Genomic DNA, 17,957 nt, shown 5'->3' with positions numbered 1-17,957 from the left:
ATGCCGCATTTTTGCGCTTTTGCGTTTAGAAGCGTTTTTAAAAGATAATCTCAGAAGACCTTCTCAAATGCCCAGAATGCACTGAAAAACAGTAAATAATTAACGATTTCAGAAATTTTGAGAGAAATAGAGAGAGCAGAAGCAGAGAGATCAGTAGGTGTTGAGATTAGCTGTCTTTTCTGGTTGTATTCACTATGGATCCCATCATGAGCATAATGCAGCACGTTCTACCATTTTGTCCTTCAAGCAAAACCTGGTACTGACTGTTCTGGTGTACTGGGTCCATTTGAATACATGGAAAACGCTTTGCATGCATTTTTGATGAAGAAAAAAGGCTCTGGACCGCATTTGGCTATGAACCTGTCAAAAAACGCGTCAAAACGCAAACGCTTGTAAATGCGGTTAACCACGTTTACATGCATTTAGTGTTTGAAACTCCGGTAAAATCTACTCCTGAACACAATTTTGGTGCGTTCAAGAAAACGACTGTAAACTCAACTGCCTGTAAACGACTGTAAATGACTATGTGTATATGGACACAGAAAAACATAAAGTAGAGTTCAGGGGCTGCTGAAAAAAAACACTCAATAGCTCTTGAACGTTAGTTTAGCATCTGCAGTGTACATGAGCCCTTAATCACCACCTGTCAAATACCCTCTGAAGGGCAATCGGAGCGTGAATCACTCTTTAGTCCAAAGCAAGTGTGAACGAACCCTTGGCAAGAAACCAGAAAGTAAAAGAAGAAATGTTAAAAAAATAGTTTAAAACAAGTAAATATGATATACGTTCCTATCTATTTACTAATGCTAGCAGCATAAGGAATAAAAATAGTCCATGTTGATTGAGAGAGGGAAGTTTTACTTTAACCTCCTTGGCGGTATTCCCGAGTGTAGCTCGGGGTAAAATTTCAGTACCAAGAGCGGTAACCCCGAGCTACACTCGGGCTGACCATGCGATGTTGCTCAGGGAGTCCCTGCAGCACTTACCTTGTCCTACGCTCCTGCGATGTGTCCCCTGCAGCGTCCCCGGCCATCTCCTCCGGCCGATGCCGGCATCCGGCTTCCGTGTTCTGGTCCCTGTGACGTCGGGGCAAATTTGAAATTTTTAAAAAATGTCATTTTTTAAAAAATGATTATTACATAGTAAAACATTCCTGTATCAATGCATTTCACATACATTTTGTCCCTACTGCTTTGTCCTGTCCCCTGCCTGCATTTTGACTGTTCTTTCTGCCTGGAAACTTAGAAAAGTCCATGACGTCCAAAAAGTGTCCCTTTAGGTCAAAAGACCAGCTAGAGAACAGCGATAGTAAATCAGAACCACTTGCAGAATTGAGTGATAATGATTCATGGGGAAATTCGTCATCAGACATTGAAAATGATTTTGTGACTTTGGTCAGCGATGTGCGAATTTGCCTCTGTATATAAAATTTCAGTGTGTTTGATTTGATTATATTATTGAATTAAATTTATTATTATTATATTATTATTATTTTTTATGATTATTTATTAAATTATAATTTATGATTTCGTGTTTCAAATTTTATCCTACCCGGGATGCTTACTAGACTCTTGTTCGGACAGATTTCAGTGAGTTATTCCTAAAAATTACAGGCCTACAATAAAAAAATACATATTTCCATGCAAAAAAAATGGTACCGCTTTCAGCACAAAAAATCGGAAATAATCATACCGCCAAGGAGGTTAAGGCCACCCTCTTCCTGTTAAGCTCACTTTACTAGTGGAGTGAGTGCTTTTGGACCTTTAGCCATCAGGTGTGTCTGATCAGGTTCCAAAAGGTAAACGTACATTGAGCTCAGTTTTTAAAAGAAGTGGTGTGACATTCATATTTATATGTCAGTTAATTAGTCATGCAGAAGGAGACTGAAGTGGTAAGCTGAAGTGTAGAGAGATATTGGATGTAGTATTGGAAGCTGTGGGAGGTTATCAACTGACGTGGGAGGAAGCAGACACAAAGACTAGAAAGGGTCCGAGAACTGAGGCTTGGGGGGCTTGTGACGAGGAAGAGGTAGAGTTGTAGGTGACACTGAAATTGGGATGGGTAGGAGAAGCACCATGACAGAACAGAGTCTTAGAGTCCAGGAGACTGGAGTTTCTTTAAAGGGGAGGAGTGTGTGGTCAACTGTATCAAAAACAGCAGACAGGTCTGAGTACAGAGTTGGCCATTTAAATTTCCTCTTTGCTGTGAAGCTGTAGGGAAGCCGGCCTGGATGAATGTGGCAGTGAGTCTACAACATCAAGACAAGCACATTATTTTTATTGCCTACCTTGTTAATTCCTAAAATTTCTGTCTTGCAGGTGATCCCAAGGATTACCAGACTCTGGAGTAATCATAGATTTTGTAGAAATGCTAAGACTGGTGCTGGGGACAGGCCCATCACTAGGATGCTGTTTATTGATGCTTCTGATCGTGTTTGGGAATTTAATGGCGTCTTGCACTGATCTTGAACTGCACCTTGAAACTCTACAGGAAATTTGGGATGGTGAGATTATTTTATAGCATATTAAACAGAACTGACTACTTATACTCAGTTGACCATATTTTATTGAAAAATGTGTGGTAGCATTATAAAAATAGCTAAACAGATCAACTGGCATTCTTGTTGACTGGTATGATTTGTTAGGAATTCGGTAAAACAGTTAAAGAGCAGCAATGAGCAAAATAAAATGTAAAAAAAAATTGCATAATAGGTGACAATGCTGTTTGTTCTGAAGAGAAATTGGATAGCAGCATTGCCATCCTGTAGACAAGGTAATCTTAGATGGGCATTTCATTTTAAATGGACTTTAAGTAAAAGACAATTAATTGAAAAGTAGCAGGTTTGCATTTAAAGTGCATGTAAAATGTAGAAAAACAATGGGGGGGAATTCAATAAATCTGCTGTGCCACTTTTCTGGCATATTTAGCCAAATTCATGAAGCATATGCAACACTTTTAGTTCTGACAGCAACTCTTGCAACAAATTGAGGAAGTTCTAAAATGCACCATTTTTACAATGTGGCACAATGAATTTAATTTAGCCTTCAAGTAATAAAGTGACACAAAAAAATATCCTTTTTATAGAACAATAATCCATACAACACTTAATGGCCCTGTAATCTATTTTTTGTGATATGGTTTTTTACTGTGTTTTTCCTGCCTCTTTGTTACGCCTGCTGTGAGCTCCCGAACCTCTCTTTTTCACCCCTCACTTCCATTTGTTTGGAATGAGCAGAAACATTAGTGGCCATCATGTGCACTGCACTATACACAATACAAATCCCATAGTCAATAGTACATATCAGGAGCGAGCAAGAGAGGGTGGCTATGTCCATACATACAATGGGACCATGGAGAATGGAGGTAGCCAAGTAGCCACCTTCCAACAAATAGATTGCAGCAAAAAAAAAAGGAATTTATAAATTTGAAGGGCAATAGAAGGCATTTTTTTGACTTAGGAATACATACTTGAATAGAATTTTTAGTGTCGCTTTAACCTCCCTGGCGGTATTCCTGAGTGTAGCTCGGTGTAGAATTTCAGTACCAAAAGCGGTAACCCCGAGCTACACTCGGGCTGACCATGCGACGTTGCTCAGGGATTCACTGCAGCGCTTACCTTGTCCTTCGCTCCCGCGATGTGTCCCCTGCAGCATCCCGGCCATCTCCTCCGGCCGATGCCGGCATCTGGCTTCCATGTTCCGGTCCCTGTGACGTCGGGACGTACGGGCGCCGGAACCGGCGGCAAATTTGAAATTTAAAAAAGATGTAATATTTTTAAAAATTATTATTAAATAGTAAAACATTGCTGTTTCAAAGCATTTCACATACATTTTGTCCCTAATTCTTTGTCCTGTGCCCTGCCTGCATTTTGACTGTTCTTTCTGCCTGGAAACTTAGAAAAGTCCATGGCGTCCAAAAAGCGTTCCCTTTAGGTCAAAAGCGGTTTTAGACCAGCTAGAGAACAGCGATAGTAAATCAGAACCACTTGCAGAATTGAGTGATAATGATTTGTGGGGAAATTCGTCATCAGACACTGAAAACGATTTTGCGACTTTGCTCAGCGATGTGCAAACTTGGATATTTAAAATTTCAGTGTTTTTGGTTTGATTATATTATTGAATTAAATTTATTATTATTTTTATGATTATTTATTAAATTATAATTTATGATTTCTTGTTCCAAGTTTTATCATATCCAGAATGTTTACTAGACTCTTGTTCGGACAGATTTCAGGGAGTTATTCCTAAATTACAGGCCTACAATAAAAAAAACTACATATTTCCATGCAAAATAATGGTACTGCTTTCAGCACCAAAAATCTGAAATAATCATACCGCCAGGGAGGTTAAGGATGAAGCTCTCAGTTTTCTGAAATGTGAATATATGGGAAATTCACATCCCAAGATGCCTCTTGTGGTATCTACTCTTTCCTTCTCATCTCCTCATCTAAAAGTCTTGCATATATAAACTCCACTAGCCCTCTTATAGTTTGCCACCATCCATGGTCCCTATTGTGATCTTCCCCAATCAGATTAATTCATCAAATTCAGCTCACCCACCATACTTTGACGATTAGTGTAAATCATCCCTGTTTAGTAGTGGTTAGTGGGCCTCAGAGGTGCCTGCACAGGCCCTTGGACGGGTCTCATTCATCCGCCAGACCTTAGGCTCTTAACAGATATCTAGGAGGGATCAGTCAAGCCACTTTATGTCATTTTGCACTGACTTTATTTTTTATGGTTGTTTTTCTCTATATGCAGTAAAATGATGATAAATCTAACTGATTTGTACACAGAATTCAGGACATTTTTGAGTATCTCTGTATAGCAGACATGTATTAAGTAAAAGAAAGGAGGTAGCCAGGTAGCCACCTTTCAACAAAAACAGTCAGATCACAGCAATAAAAAAAAAAAAGGAAATTGGAGGGCAATAGAAGGCATTTTTATTGACTTCGGAATACATAATTGAATATAATTTTTAGTGTCGATTTAAGGATGAAGCTCTCAGTTTTCAGAAATGTGAATATATGGGAAATCCACATCCCAAGATGCCTCTTGTGGTATCTACTCTTTCCTTCTCATCTCCTAATCTAAAACTCTTTCATATATAAACTTCACTAGCCCTCTTACAGTTTGCCACCATCCATGGTCCCTAATGTGATCTTCCCCAATCAGATTAATTCATCAAATTCAGCTCACACCCCCCCCCATACTTTTGACGATTAGTGTAAATCATCCCTGTTTAGTAGTGGTTAGTGGGCCTCAGAGGTGCCTGCACAGGCCCTTGGATGGGTCCCATTGATCCATTAGACCTTAGGCTCTTAACAGATATCTAGGAGGGATCAGTCAAGCCACTTTATGTCATTTTGCACTGACTTTATTTTTTATGGTTTTCCTCTATATGCAGTAAAATGATGATAAATCCAACTGATTTGTACACAGAATTCAGGACATTTTTGAGTATCTCTGTATAGCAGAAATGTATTAAGCAGTGGGGGTGGGGCCTGAACATGGCGGCATCGGAAAGCACGATGTAGGTGCTCTCCGAAAAAACTTCTGACCCTAAACCCCCCCATGGCTTAGCGTTGTCTGCCACCTACCCCTAGACCTACCAGTGGGAGATGGGGTCTCGGCCTTGGGGGTGTGGTGGTGCCCGGGGGGTGGGGACGGGTCCAGCTGTTGCTCCCTCTGGGACGCTGGGCGAGGTTTGCAGCGGGGAGCCTGGAGGGAGCAGCGGGTTGCCGGGGAGGCGGGGTGGGCCGCGTGGGTGCTGCGGGGGAGCACTGGGAGGAAGAGAAGCTGGCCGGCATCTGGAGGAGAGAGAGAGACGCGGCAGGTTTCCCAATTTGCTCCCCGGTCAGTTTCTCGGATCCCAAGTCGGTGGGCGAGCGGGTGCCCTGCCAGACCACTAAGGATTCAAGTATCCCGAGACACCCTGAGGAAAGGAAAAGTGCCTGGAGAGCCTAACAAAAGCAGCCTGAGCCATCTCACAGAGAAAGCAAGGAAGAGGAGGGTGAGTGAGAGCAGCTTTTGATAATTGTATATTGCTTGGCTTGGCAGGTCACGAAGGAACAGTGTGTGAAGTGGAGAAGGGGGATTCCCAGGGGATTCTTAGGGAGATTGGAGACGTGGAAGAGAAAGTGGAATAAGATAAATGACCATAGAAATGAAGGTGAAAGATAAAGTGGACACTAAAATAGTAGGTTAAATTCGTCCTCCCTTTGTCTATTTGAGTTTTCCCTGGTGGCTGATAAGGAGTCAATCTTTCAGAAGATATGAAGAACAAAAATGTTAAAGGAAGTGGGGCCAAGGGAGCTCAGGCTGGCTCGATTAAAAAGTGTACGTCTCAGTGGAATGTAACCCCAGAAAGACCCCTGGGGATAAATGAAAAGAGCGAATTGGAAATCAGTTTGGAAAAAAGCCCTAGACTATCCCTAGGAATGGACAATGGCAGTCAACATATGTTAGAAAATAGGGAGGGGAGAGAACTTGAAAGGGAATTGCAAGTGCCGAATAAGAAAGAGATGGCAGAAATGTTTAAAAGTTTGGAAAAGTCAATAAAGCAAGAAATAGAAACAATACGGAATGATTTTGGGCAATTGCTATTCAGAGTGGAAGAAACGGAGGAAAAACTTAAAAATCATGCCCAAGATATCTTAGAACTTAAGAAACGGACACTGGAAATCAGGAAAGATCAAAAGAAATTGCTTTACAAAATAGAGGTCCAAGAAAATAGGGATAGAAGGAGTAATCTCAGGATACGAGGAATCCCAGAGAGTCCACAGGGAGAGGATTTAAAAGGGTTAATGAACAAAATCTTAAACTCAATATTGGACAAACCTACTTCAGAAATGTTTAAATTGGACGGCGTATTTAGAATAGGATAAGCCCAACAAGGAAAAGATAGAGAAAGATCGAGAGATATAATTATCCAATTTCACAGGTTGAGTGATAAAGAAGAGATTTGGAAGAAAATTAAGGGAAGAACGAATATCAATTACGAATAAGTAAATATTCAAATTTTTGCGGACTTAGCACCAGAGACATTATGGAGAAAGAGATCTTTAAAACCCCTTGTGGATTTGATGAGAAAACAGAATGGGCAGTATAGATGGGGAGCCCAGGCAAGCTTAATTGGATGGAAAAACGGACTCACGGCTATTCTGAGATTTCCTGAGGACTTGAGAGACTTTTGTGATAGACTTGACTTACAGAGAATAAGGTTACCAGGGTGGGAAGAAGAAGAAAGAGATATAGGGGATATGGGAAAAGAGGATTGGCAGTTAGTAGGAGGGGGAGGGTAGGGAGGGGAATGGTTGAAAAGAGAGAGGGTTTTGTTTTTTTTTTTCTCTTCTTTCCTCTCTCCTCTTTCTCTCTCCATGATTTCTCTGTTCAAATGCTGTTTTCATTCCCAAGTGTCGGCGAGAAGTTATTGAACTAGATAAATAAAGAGACAGGGGGGTTGGGAAAAGGAGAGCCGTATATGGATGGAGTTCAACCCCAAGGTTTTAAATGAAAGGTGGGTTTTGGCTCACAAATGATTAGTAGGCAAATTTCAAGCCTAAAAAGAGGGAGGACGAAGGGGGGTGGGTGTGGGTGGGTGGGGTGCTAGGGTTGGGGAGAGAGAGGAGGGAGGGGGGTATTAGGGGTAACACTCTGCGAGCTGAGAGGAGTTATGAGAGTAGCAGTAGAGGGAAGGAGGTGGAGGAGAAGGGAAATATGGAAGAAGTACACTTTGTAATGTATAATGTAAAGGGGTTGTATTGTCCTGGGAAGAGATTTAGATTATTTAGAGAGTTGCAACACAGAACATCTTCAGTGGTTTTTTTTTACAGGAGACACATCTAGAGATTGAGTCAAATGTTTGGCTGAATACTAGACACTACCCGGTATGGTACTATGCAGATTCACCTATTAAAAGAGCAAAGCTGGTAGCTATAGGGTTCGCAAAGAATATAAGGTTTGAGTTGGAGAATAGAATGACGAATCCTGAGGTAAGATTTCTGTTTCTGAGGGGTAACCTGCAAGAAATTGAGTGTACAATAGTTAACATATACTGCCCAAATAAGAAGCGAGAGATACAGTCAGGTCCATAAATATTGGGACATCGACACAATTCTAACATTTTTGGCTCTATACACCACCACAATGGATTTGAAATGAAACGAACAAGATGTGCTTTAACTGCAGACTGTCAGCTTTAATTTGAGGGTATTTACCAATGTATCCAAATCAGGTGAACGGTGTAGGAATTATAACAGTTTGCATATGTGCCTCCAACTTGTTAAGGGACCAAAAGTAATGGGACAATTGGCTTCTCAGCTGTTCCATGGCCAGGTGTGTGTCATTCCCTCATTATCCCAATTACAATGAGCAGATAAAAGGTCCAGAGTTCATTTCAAGTGTGCTATTTGCATTTGGAATCTGTTGCTGTCAACTCTCAAGATGAGATCCAAAGAGCTGTCACTATCAGTGAAGCAAGCCATCATTAGGCTGAAAAAACAAAACAAACCCATCAGAGAGATAGCAAAAACATTAGGCTTGGCCAAAACAACTGTTTGGAACATTCTTAAAAAGAAGGAACGCACTGGTGAGCTCAGCAACACCAAAAGACCTGGAAGACCACGGAAAACAACTGTGGTGGATGACCGAAGAATTCTTTCCCTGGTGAAGAAAACACCCGTCACAACAGTTGGCCAAATCAAGAACACTCTCCAGGAGGTAGGTGTATGTGTGTCAAGGTCAACAATCAAGAGAAGACTTCACCAGAGTGAATACAGATTGTTCACCACAAGATGTAAACCATTGGTGAGCCTCAAAAACAGGAAAGCCAGATTAGAGTTTGCCAAACGACATCTAAAAAAGCCTTCACAGTTCTGGAACAACATCCTATGGATAGATGAGACCAAGATCAACTTGTACCAGAGTGATGGGAAGAGAAGAGTATGGAGAAGGAAAGGAACTGCTCATGATCCTAAGCATACCACCTCATCAGTGAAGCATGGTGGTGGTAGTGTCATGGCGTGGGCATGTATGGCTGCCAATGGAACTGGTTCTCTTGTATTTATTGATGATGTGACTGCTGACAAAAGCAGCAGGATGAATTCTGAAGTGTTTTGGGCAATATTATCTGCTCATTTTCAGCCAAATGCTTCAGAACTCATTGGACGCCACTTCACAGTGCAGATGGACAATGACCCAAAGCATACTGCAAAAGCAACCAAAGATTTTTTTAAGGGAAAGAAGTGGAATGTTATGCAATGGCCAAGTCAATCACCTGACCTGAATCCGATTGAGCATGCATTTCACTTGCTGAAGACAAAACTGAAGGAAAAATGCCCCAAGAACAAGCAGGAACTGAAGACAGTTGCAGTAGAGGCCTGGCAGAGCATCACCAGGGATGAAACCCAGCGTCTGGTGATGTCTATGCGTTCCAGACTTCAGGCTGTAATTGACTGCAAAGGATTTGCAACCAAGTATTAAAAAGTGAAAGTTTGATTTATGATTATTATTCTGTCCCATTACTTTTGGTCCCTTAACAAGTGGGAGGCACATATGCAAACTATTGTAGTTACTACACCGTTCACCTGATTTGGATGTAAATACCCTCAAATAAAAGCTGACAGTCTGCAGTTAAAGCACATCTTATTTGTTTCATTTCAGATCCATTGTGGTGGTGTATAGAGCCAAAAATGTTAGAATTGTGTCAATGTCCCAATATTTATGGACCTGACTGTATATTTGAAGGGAGTATTGAAAAAACCGATGGGTTTTAAAAAAGGCCGTCTGATAGTGGCTGGAGATTTTAATGTTTCTATGGATCTGCGGATGGATACAACCTCTTCTGTGCAGAGGGAGGAGAGTAGGTCTCTGAGATCATTAAAGAAGTTGATACATGAATGCCAACTGGTAGATATATGGAGAATTAAGTACATGAAAGACAGAGACTATACCTTCTTCTCACATGCACATGAGACATACTCTAGATTGGATTATATACTGATAGAACACCGATTTATAGAGTCTGTAGCAGAAGCAAAAATTGAAGTACGGTCTATATCAGATCATGCCCCTGTTGTAATGAAATCAAGATGGGGAGGAGAGGTGAAGAGAGGCTTAGTTTGGAAGATGAATGAGGCACTTCTTCTGGATCATGAGATTGATCAGAAGATTGAGATGGAAATCAGAGAATGATACGGGAGAAGTGTCGGTGGCTACAGTGTGCGAGGCTCATAAGGCTTACATAAGAGGATTACTTATTGCAATGGGGGCAAAAAAGAAAGGGGGGAAAAAATTAGCAGACTTTTAAAGGAAATATTCGATCTTGAACAGGTGCATAAAAGTAAAATATCTAAGGAGATAATGAAGAAGATAATAAAAAAGAATGAAGAGCTAGAGACCTTGATGGAAGAGGAAATAAGAAGAGTTTTTAATAAAGTAATAAGTGAAAGGTATAGATGGGGAGATAGGCCGGGAAAGTACTTAATGAGAGCCTTAAGGAAAAAGAAAAATAGGAATTATATAGAAAAAATAAGAAATCCCAAGGATGAAGTGGTTCACTCAACTAAAGACATTGCTAAAGTATTTAATGAATATTATAGTAAGCTGTATAATATCATCTCCCAAGATACTATAAATAAAGTTGAAAGAGTAAATGATGAAAAAAGAAGAACATACCTAAAAAACGCAGGCCTACCAAAACTGAGTGACGTACAATCGAACTCCCTAGAATCAGAAATTACACTAGAAGAAATAAAAACAGCATTAAAAAGTACTATGGCTAGGAAAAGCCCGGGGCCAGATGGGTATACTGTGAGATACTATAAAAAATATAAAGAACTGTTAATACCCAAATTGAAGGTATACATGAATGCCCTGGGGGGGAGATGGAAATGAGGCAAGAATCTCTACAGGCTTATGTAATTTTAATTCATAAGGAAGATAAGGATGCCTCCCAGTGCTCAAGTTATAGACCAATCTAATTTTTGAATGTAGATACTAAATTGTACACAAAGGTATTGGCAAATAGGTTGAAAGATTTAATGCCTGATTGGATACACGAGGATCAGGTGAGGTTCGTCCCAGGAAGAGAGGGCAGAGACAACGGGTTGAGATCATTTGTTGCTCATTCAGGAAAGTAGAAAAGGGAAAACCCCGGTGGTGTTGTTGTCAATTGACGCAGAAAAGGCATTCGATAGAGTGAATTGGAGATTTATGATGGACACCTTGGAAGCGCTAGGGCTGGGAATTAGAATGAGAGAGTGGATTGGAAAGTTATATAGATGGCCCTCAGCAGCTATTATGGTTTAATGGAGAAAGGTCGGAGTTTTTCGAGATGTCAAATGGAACAAGACAGGGATGCCCACTGTCCCCATTGTTATATGTTTTATCTTTGGAGCCATTGCTATCTACAATAAGGAAGAATATAGATATAAAGGAAATATGGATAGGAGATAGAGAACATAAGGTGGCGGCCTGCGCGGATGACCTGATGTTCTATGTGGGAAATCCTAGGATAACTCTCCCAAATTTAATGAGGTTAATGAAGGAATATGGGGAGGTATCAAATTTAAAAATTAACCCGACAAAAACTGAGATCTTAAATATAAATCTTACAAACAGTGAAAAAGAAAAAATACAAGGAGAATTTCCCTTCGTATGGAGGGAAAAAGAATTAAAGTATCTAGGGGTAAAACTTTCTGCTTCATATAGGAATTTGTATAAACTAAATTATATTTCACTACTAAATGAGATTAAAGAGGAATTAAAGAGATTAGGGGGAGGTAACCAGTCTTGGATAGGATGCATAAATCTGATAAAAATGGTAATTGTGCCCAAAGTCTTATATAAATTCCAAATGGTTCCAATCAAACTTCCAGAGGTATATTTTAAAGAACTTAAAAAAATAATAACAAGATATATATGGAGGAACAAAAAACCTAGAATATGTTATGAAACGTTGAGTAGAAATAAAGAGAGGGGTGGGTTGGGAGTACCAGACTTTAAGAGATATTATAAATCTGTAATATTGGCAAGAATTTTTGATTGGACGCACAATCCTGGGAAAAGTTGGGCCAAAATTGAAAATACACTGAGTGGAACAAATCTGGGTGGGATCATATGGGTGCCCGCACAATACAGGGGATTAGATGTTAACACAAGCATGTACACGTTAAATGCTTTAAGAGTTTGGGAAATATTGCACAGACAGAAGGGGTGGGTTTTTAATTCACTAATAATACCACTAAGGAATACAGAGTTTTTCGCCCCAGGTAGGGAGGGTATCACAGGAAAATGGATTATAAAGGAGGATGCGCAATTGAGAGATATAATGGTGGGGAAGGAATTGGGATCATATAAAGAGTTGGAAAAGAAGAAAGGAGACGTTTTCAATAGGATGGATGAGTGGTGTTATCACCAATTGAAGCACTTTGTTGGGAGACTCCCGAAGCCTTTGAGAACTAGAAAAGATTGGAATCCATTTGAAAAATTCTTGGAATCACGGGGAGATGGAAAACACGGAATTGCTAAAATATATAAGATAATCACTGATTTAGACACCAGCACAAAACCAATGTATATAGGGAAATGGGAAAGAGATTTGGGGATGGAAATAGACGAGGGGAAGCAGAAGAAAATTTATAGATTAATTCACAAAAATAATAGCATGCGAGAGGTGGAAATAAATTATAAGTGTTTGATAAGATGGCACATTACACCACAAATTGAACATAAAATGAATGGGGAGATTTCACCATTGTGTTGGAGGGGTTGTGGGGAGATAGGCACGTTGTATCACATATGGTGGGAGTGCTCAAAAATACAAACATTTTGGAAGAAAATAGTTCACTTAGTAGGAAGGATTACCGAAATCAATATTAGGTTAGACCCAGAGGTTTGTCTTTTCCACGATACAGAGTTGTCAGTAAAATTATATAAGGAATCGGGTATATGGTATTTTTTGAGTGCAGCGAAGAGTCTGATACCCAGGTTCTGGCGAAAAAAGGAAGTGCCAATGGAAGAGGATTGGGTAGTTAGAGAAAATCAGATTTGTGAGATGGAGAAACTTTATTATATGCACGTAGACAAGATGGGGACATTTTATGCAAAATGGAAAAAATGGGAAGATCATAAAAGAAAGGTGAAGTATATGAAGATGTAATATCCTATTAAACATACTTTGATTGCTTTCCATAGTGAGGAGGTAGGAAAACGCAGAGTGGTTGGGATGGGGGGGGGGGCAGGAGGGTGGGAGATGAATGTGAATGGTAAGTGGGGGGGAATAAAGATATTTAGGGGGATAATCATGGTATATTGTTTCGTTTCCTTTTTTTAATTGGAGAAAATGATGGTAAAATGTATTTTGTTGAAAATCAATAAATATTAATAAAAATAAATACATTTTTTTTTTTTTTAAGTAAAAGAAAGCACACTGTGTTTGGACACAAAACTAGGTTAAACATGTTGACCTAACAAATTGCAAACTAGAATGGGCATGATGACTAAAACACTTTTTCAGTATCTGACAACCCTCTTTTGAAACAAAATGCAAAGGGTTGCAAAGCCATAGACAGCATCCATGTAAATATAACAAAAGATTCACAGTTCAGCCATATTCAGGTTACTGTCATTTGCTATGCTTTGGAGCTTTTGTCCTGCTAGTCTTAAAAGCTAATGTAGTAACACAGAGGCATATATAGAGAGAAATACATTCAAAGCTTTAGAGTCAGTTTTGCTTCATGTCTTATGTGTGTGTCATATAAAGACTTTCATGGAAAGCTTTTATGTAATAAAACAGTAGGAAACATAATGCAGTAACTGCTAGAAGCCTTCAAAATGTTAGCTTTAAGCAGCCAGAACAATGAGAATTAATTAATTTGTGTTGTATGAATAGTTTTACTATTATGTTTTTCATACAGGCTTCAGTAGTGCTTTTATAGATTACTGACATCTGATTTGTATTTTTTTCAGGCCATCGTTTGCTAACACATGGGCTGTGTTCCATTAACAATCAGCTTCTGATAATATCTCTTCTCTTGTTCCCAATCCTGCACTGGCAATTAGAACACCACATCGGCACCCTGTGTTTTCTCCATCTCTCTTGTATGTGTACTTTGTGCAGTGCCACAATTTACATTTTAATTTCCTTGCTTCTGCCTCTTCCTGTTGCCCCAGCCTCTGGATACCTCGCTACCAATTTGTCCATGTTGATAGCTCATAGTCCAGCTGTTCCATGGCGACGGCGAAAGAAGATGCTACCTTTATTGTGCTGTGGGATAACAATAGCTTTACAATACTTGTGGCCACAGTCTTCGCTTTTGTATCATATCTGTGGAGTGATTAGTGGACTGGCCAGTATCCTTTCACCAGATACTCTGTACACCATTGTGATAATAGTCGTCTCATGCATGATCAGCACCAGTAATAACATATCATTAGGCTGGATTTCCACTGTTCTCTGTGCATGCAGCATGCATGGTAATGCACACATGTAGGTGTGCATGAACCCATAGAGTTTTCCTTTGTCTTTACACTAAACTGCAGTCTAAATGAGTTCTATACTGTAGAAAAGAATGTTAGTTTTATTTGATATGTATTTTCATGCAGCAAAGTGCAAGAGTTTTGTTGCATCAAAACAAACAAGTGTGAATATTCCATTAAGTCTATGCGTTCAGGAAAACTGATGGAAACTGATACGCACATTTTACTTGCAGTGATATCAGTTTACATCAGTTTTCATGTGCACTTCAGTGACTTTTATACACGTTGGAGATTCCTGTACAGAAAAAATCTGCACATGATACCAGTGTTGTGGTGTGAACAGGACACATAGAGAACAATTTGGTTGTGCCCTTGCAGAACACGTGCTGAAAAACTGACATCTCTGCACCATGGTGTGAATGATCCATTAGGAAAAATTGTAACCTGTGTCAGGTTTCAAATGCTGTATGTGCTCCTATTGAGATTTTCCTTTCACTTCCTGATTTGTCTGACACCTGTCACCTGGCGCGGAAATCTCACAAATTGGGACACTGACAGCAATACAAAACTGACAGGGCTTTTAACTCTTGCTTGTTCTACCTAAAACTAAAAAAAAAAAATGTCTGAAGTTGGTGGACCTGGTGCAGTGGATCCAGAGCTGACAGCATGCCACCCTCCCTTCCCCACCACTATCCAACAACTTTATTCTGCAGGAGACAAATACTTAATGATCATTGATTGACACTGCTGGTGTCAGGCACACACAGCTATATTTGCTTCTTAGTCAGCTGGAGTGATGCCATTGTATTTGATGGTGCTGGAATGGACAGAGTTGGTGGGAGATGGAGCAGAGAGAGTGGATAGAAGCAGAAGTGGACAGAGTGGTTGAGATGAAGTCAACAGAGCGGGAAAGACGGAGCAGACAGGTGAATGGAAATTGAAGGGGACAGATTTGGGGAGAGGGAGCAGAGAGTTTAGGGAAGATGAAGCAGACAGAGTGGATGGGAGCTGGAGCAGAGTTGGAGAGATGGAACAGACAGGGTGGATGGAAGCTGGGGCAGACAGACTAGAGGTCATGGAGCAAAGTCAATGAAGCTGGATATGATAGAGTGCGGAAGATGGAGTAGAGCAAATAGAAGCTGAAATGGACAAAATATGAGAGATGGAGCAAAAAGAGTAGATGGAAGCTGAAGTGGACAGAGTAGCAGATAGGAGTAGAACACTCAGCTCTTCTAGTGTCACTGTAAACACACACAGGTTCTAGTGTCACTGTAAACACACACAGGTTCTAGTGTCACTGTAAACACACACAGGTTCTAGTGTCACTGTAAACACACAGGAGTTTCTGACAGGCCCGCTCTAAGTAGAGGGGGAGGTAACAACAGAGGGCACCCCCACAAATCAGGCTTCATGCAGGGGAGGAGCTGTCTTGCAGTAGTAGAAACCAGAAAGTTATGAATTACTGGGGAATCATTTAGCATTTCTTTTTACAAGGATGAGAATTAGACATGAATCAATATACCTGCAGTAAGTTTTTATCGCTAATGAGAGATCTTTAAGAGAATTGCAGAAAAGAAATGGCACTCCGTTTTTATTTACAGTATCTTTTTAGATGTGCTTACTTCTTTCTCATCCATCTTCATGCCAATTTTTAGCCAGGAAACATGTTCATGTAAAGAGTTGCTGAGTATGCTGTCCTTGATATTACCATATGTAAAGAGTCATAGCTGGATTTATCGGGCAAAATCTGAACTGACAACATTATTAATGATCTCACAATGTATGAAAAAACTGTGGACCAGCATGCATGAAAACTAAAAAAAAAGGTTCTCTGCAATATTTAAATATTCTCCAACCCTGCCCTCTGAAGATTCACCATTCTGCACTGATTGCCTTCCATGTTGAATAACGCCTAATGTCATCCATACAACTTTCAGTGTGCCAAGATCATATTAGGCACAGATAGTGTAGGGGAATGCTAGAACATGTCTTGTTTTTATTGCTTGCTGTCTTCCTGCTGCAGATTTTTACCTTACTACCTGTTTGGTGTCACCATACCAGAATGTTAGTAAAAATCTCTATAACTGCTCCAAATTTTAGTAAAGCTTGACACGTGGTTCTAGTCCTTTCCTATGCCATTAAAAATGTATTGGTCCAATTCATACTTCTCAATTTGGACGCGTTGCATTAAGTTTTGCCATAATGTAAAGTGCATTGAGTTAAAACAGCCCATTCATTTAAATGGGCTGGCAGTGCACGAAAATGGACAAAAAATTCAGACACGCACCATTTCTTCCATTGCAGTGCACCACAACACATGTAGTTACCATGCATTGCAAAACACCACAACGTACATGTGTTGGGGTGTTATTGTGAACAAGATAAAGCACTGCAACACATTTAACATATGTTAACCTGTGTTGTGGTAACGCTTGCTTTAATATGCTCATTCCAGCATCCCACTGGAAAGGTGTGAATTGGTCCTAAAGATTATATTTTTTGCATGATGATGTGACAGGTGACAACCCATTAACACTTTACTGTTGAGATTCAGCCCAATGGCACTAATCTAATGTACCTCTGATTCACATGTTACAGAGCTTGACGACACACTACCATGTGTTGTGGTATGCTGCATCAGAAAACAGAGCTACATGCTGATTTTTTTTTTTTTGTTCATTCTGGTGTGTTGGCAGTCCATTCATTTAACACAGCACCCCAGAAGGGCAATTCCCTCCAGTTCAGCTCCTTCCTGCTTAAAACACATATATAGAGAGAAATTGCTGTTTAAAGATGACTGAAAAGTTAGATCCTTACAATAAAACCACAGTCCGCAATGGATTACTCCGCTACCTGGAGCTGTCGGAAACCAGAATACGGTCACTAGATAGAATATTCATTTGCTTTGGAACTCTTCCTGTAGCTCGGTTTATACCCTCTCGGCAGGAAGGATCTGGGCTGTACATTGCAAATTATGGAGCACATGACAGGTATGTGAGAACAGCATATACAGTAAATGATTTTAATGATTTTGCTGAGTTTAACTGTAAGGCAGGCCCGGACTGGGACATAAAATAGGCCCGGGTATTTTAAACTGAGCAGCCAAGGGACCAGGGGGGTGGAATGGGATGGTGGGTGGTCGTTCATGGGTGCAGTTGGTGACGGGATGTTCACGGTGTCTGGGTCCTCTGCAATGTGTTGTAAAGGGGCACTGTGATATAAAAGAGGACTGCACTGTAAAGGGGCACTGTTTTGATTACAGTGCCCTTTTATAGTGCAGTCCCCATTACATTACAGTGCAGTGCCCTTAGCAATCACAGATTCACAGCCCTCCCCCCATCACCGTGCCCCTTGCAGTTATGCCCCCCTTTTCTCTCTAATCATAGTGCCCCCTTTTACTCTCTGCCTCCCCTGCACAGTTCTACCTTTAGCAAAGAGACATCTCCATATCTTCAGCAAAGAGACATCATCCAGCAA

At 40.3% G+C, this 17,957-nt stretch overlaps 1 protein-coding gene across 3 annotated transcripts in view; it reads left to right on the top strand.

The window, feature by feature from the left end:
- The window catches only part of RHBDD3 (rhomboid domain containing 3), a 29,662-nt gene that overhangs the window by 4,988 nt on the left and 6,717 nt on the right, over nt 1–17,957 (top strand). For 2 of the 3 annotated variants that reach the window (XM_089655439.1, XM_089655440.1), the window contains exons 2-4: nt 2,319–2,503; nt 13,971–14,354; nt 17,311–17,470. In XM_089655439.1, coding sequence (XP_089511565.1) covers nt 2,368–2,503; nt 13,971–14,354; nt 17,311–17,470 — 680 coding nt within the window. In that variant the 5' untranslated portion in view covers nt 2,319–2,367. The remainder of the gene's footprint in view (nt 1–2,318; nt 2,504–13,970; nt 14,355–17,310; nt 17,471–17,957) is intronic. The other variant, XM_089655441.1, reaches the window with a different exon arrangement.

Source organism: Staurois parvus, unplaced genomic scaffold (assembly GCF_062004578.1).
Source record: "Staurois parvus isolate SC_StPar_1 unplaced genomic scaffold, SC_StPar_1.0 ptg000840l, whole genome shotgun sequence".
NCBI classification, from domain to species: domain Eukaryota; kingdom Metazoa; phylum Chordata; class Amphibia; order Anura; family Ranidae; genus Staurois; species Staurois parvus.
Note: the sequence above shows the minus strand (reverse complement) of the source record. Positions and strands in the feature narration are given on the sequence as shown.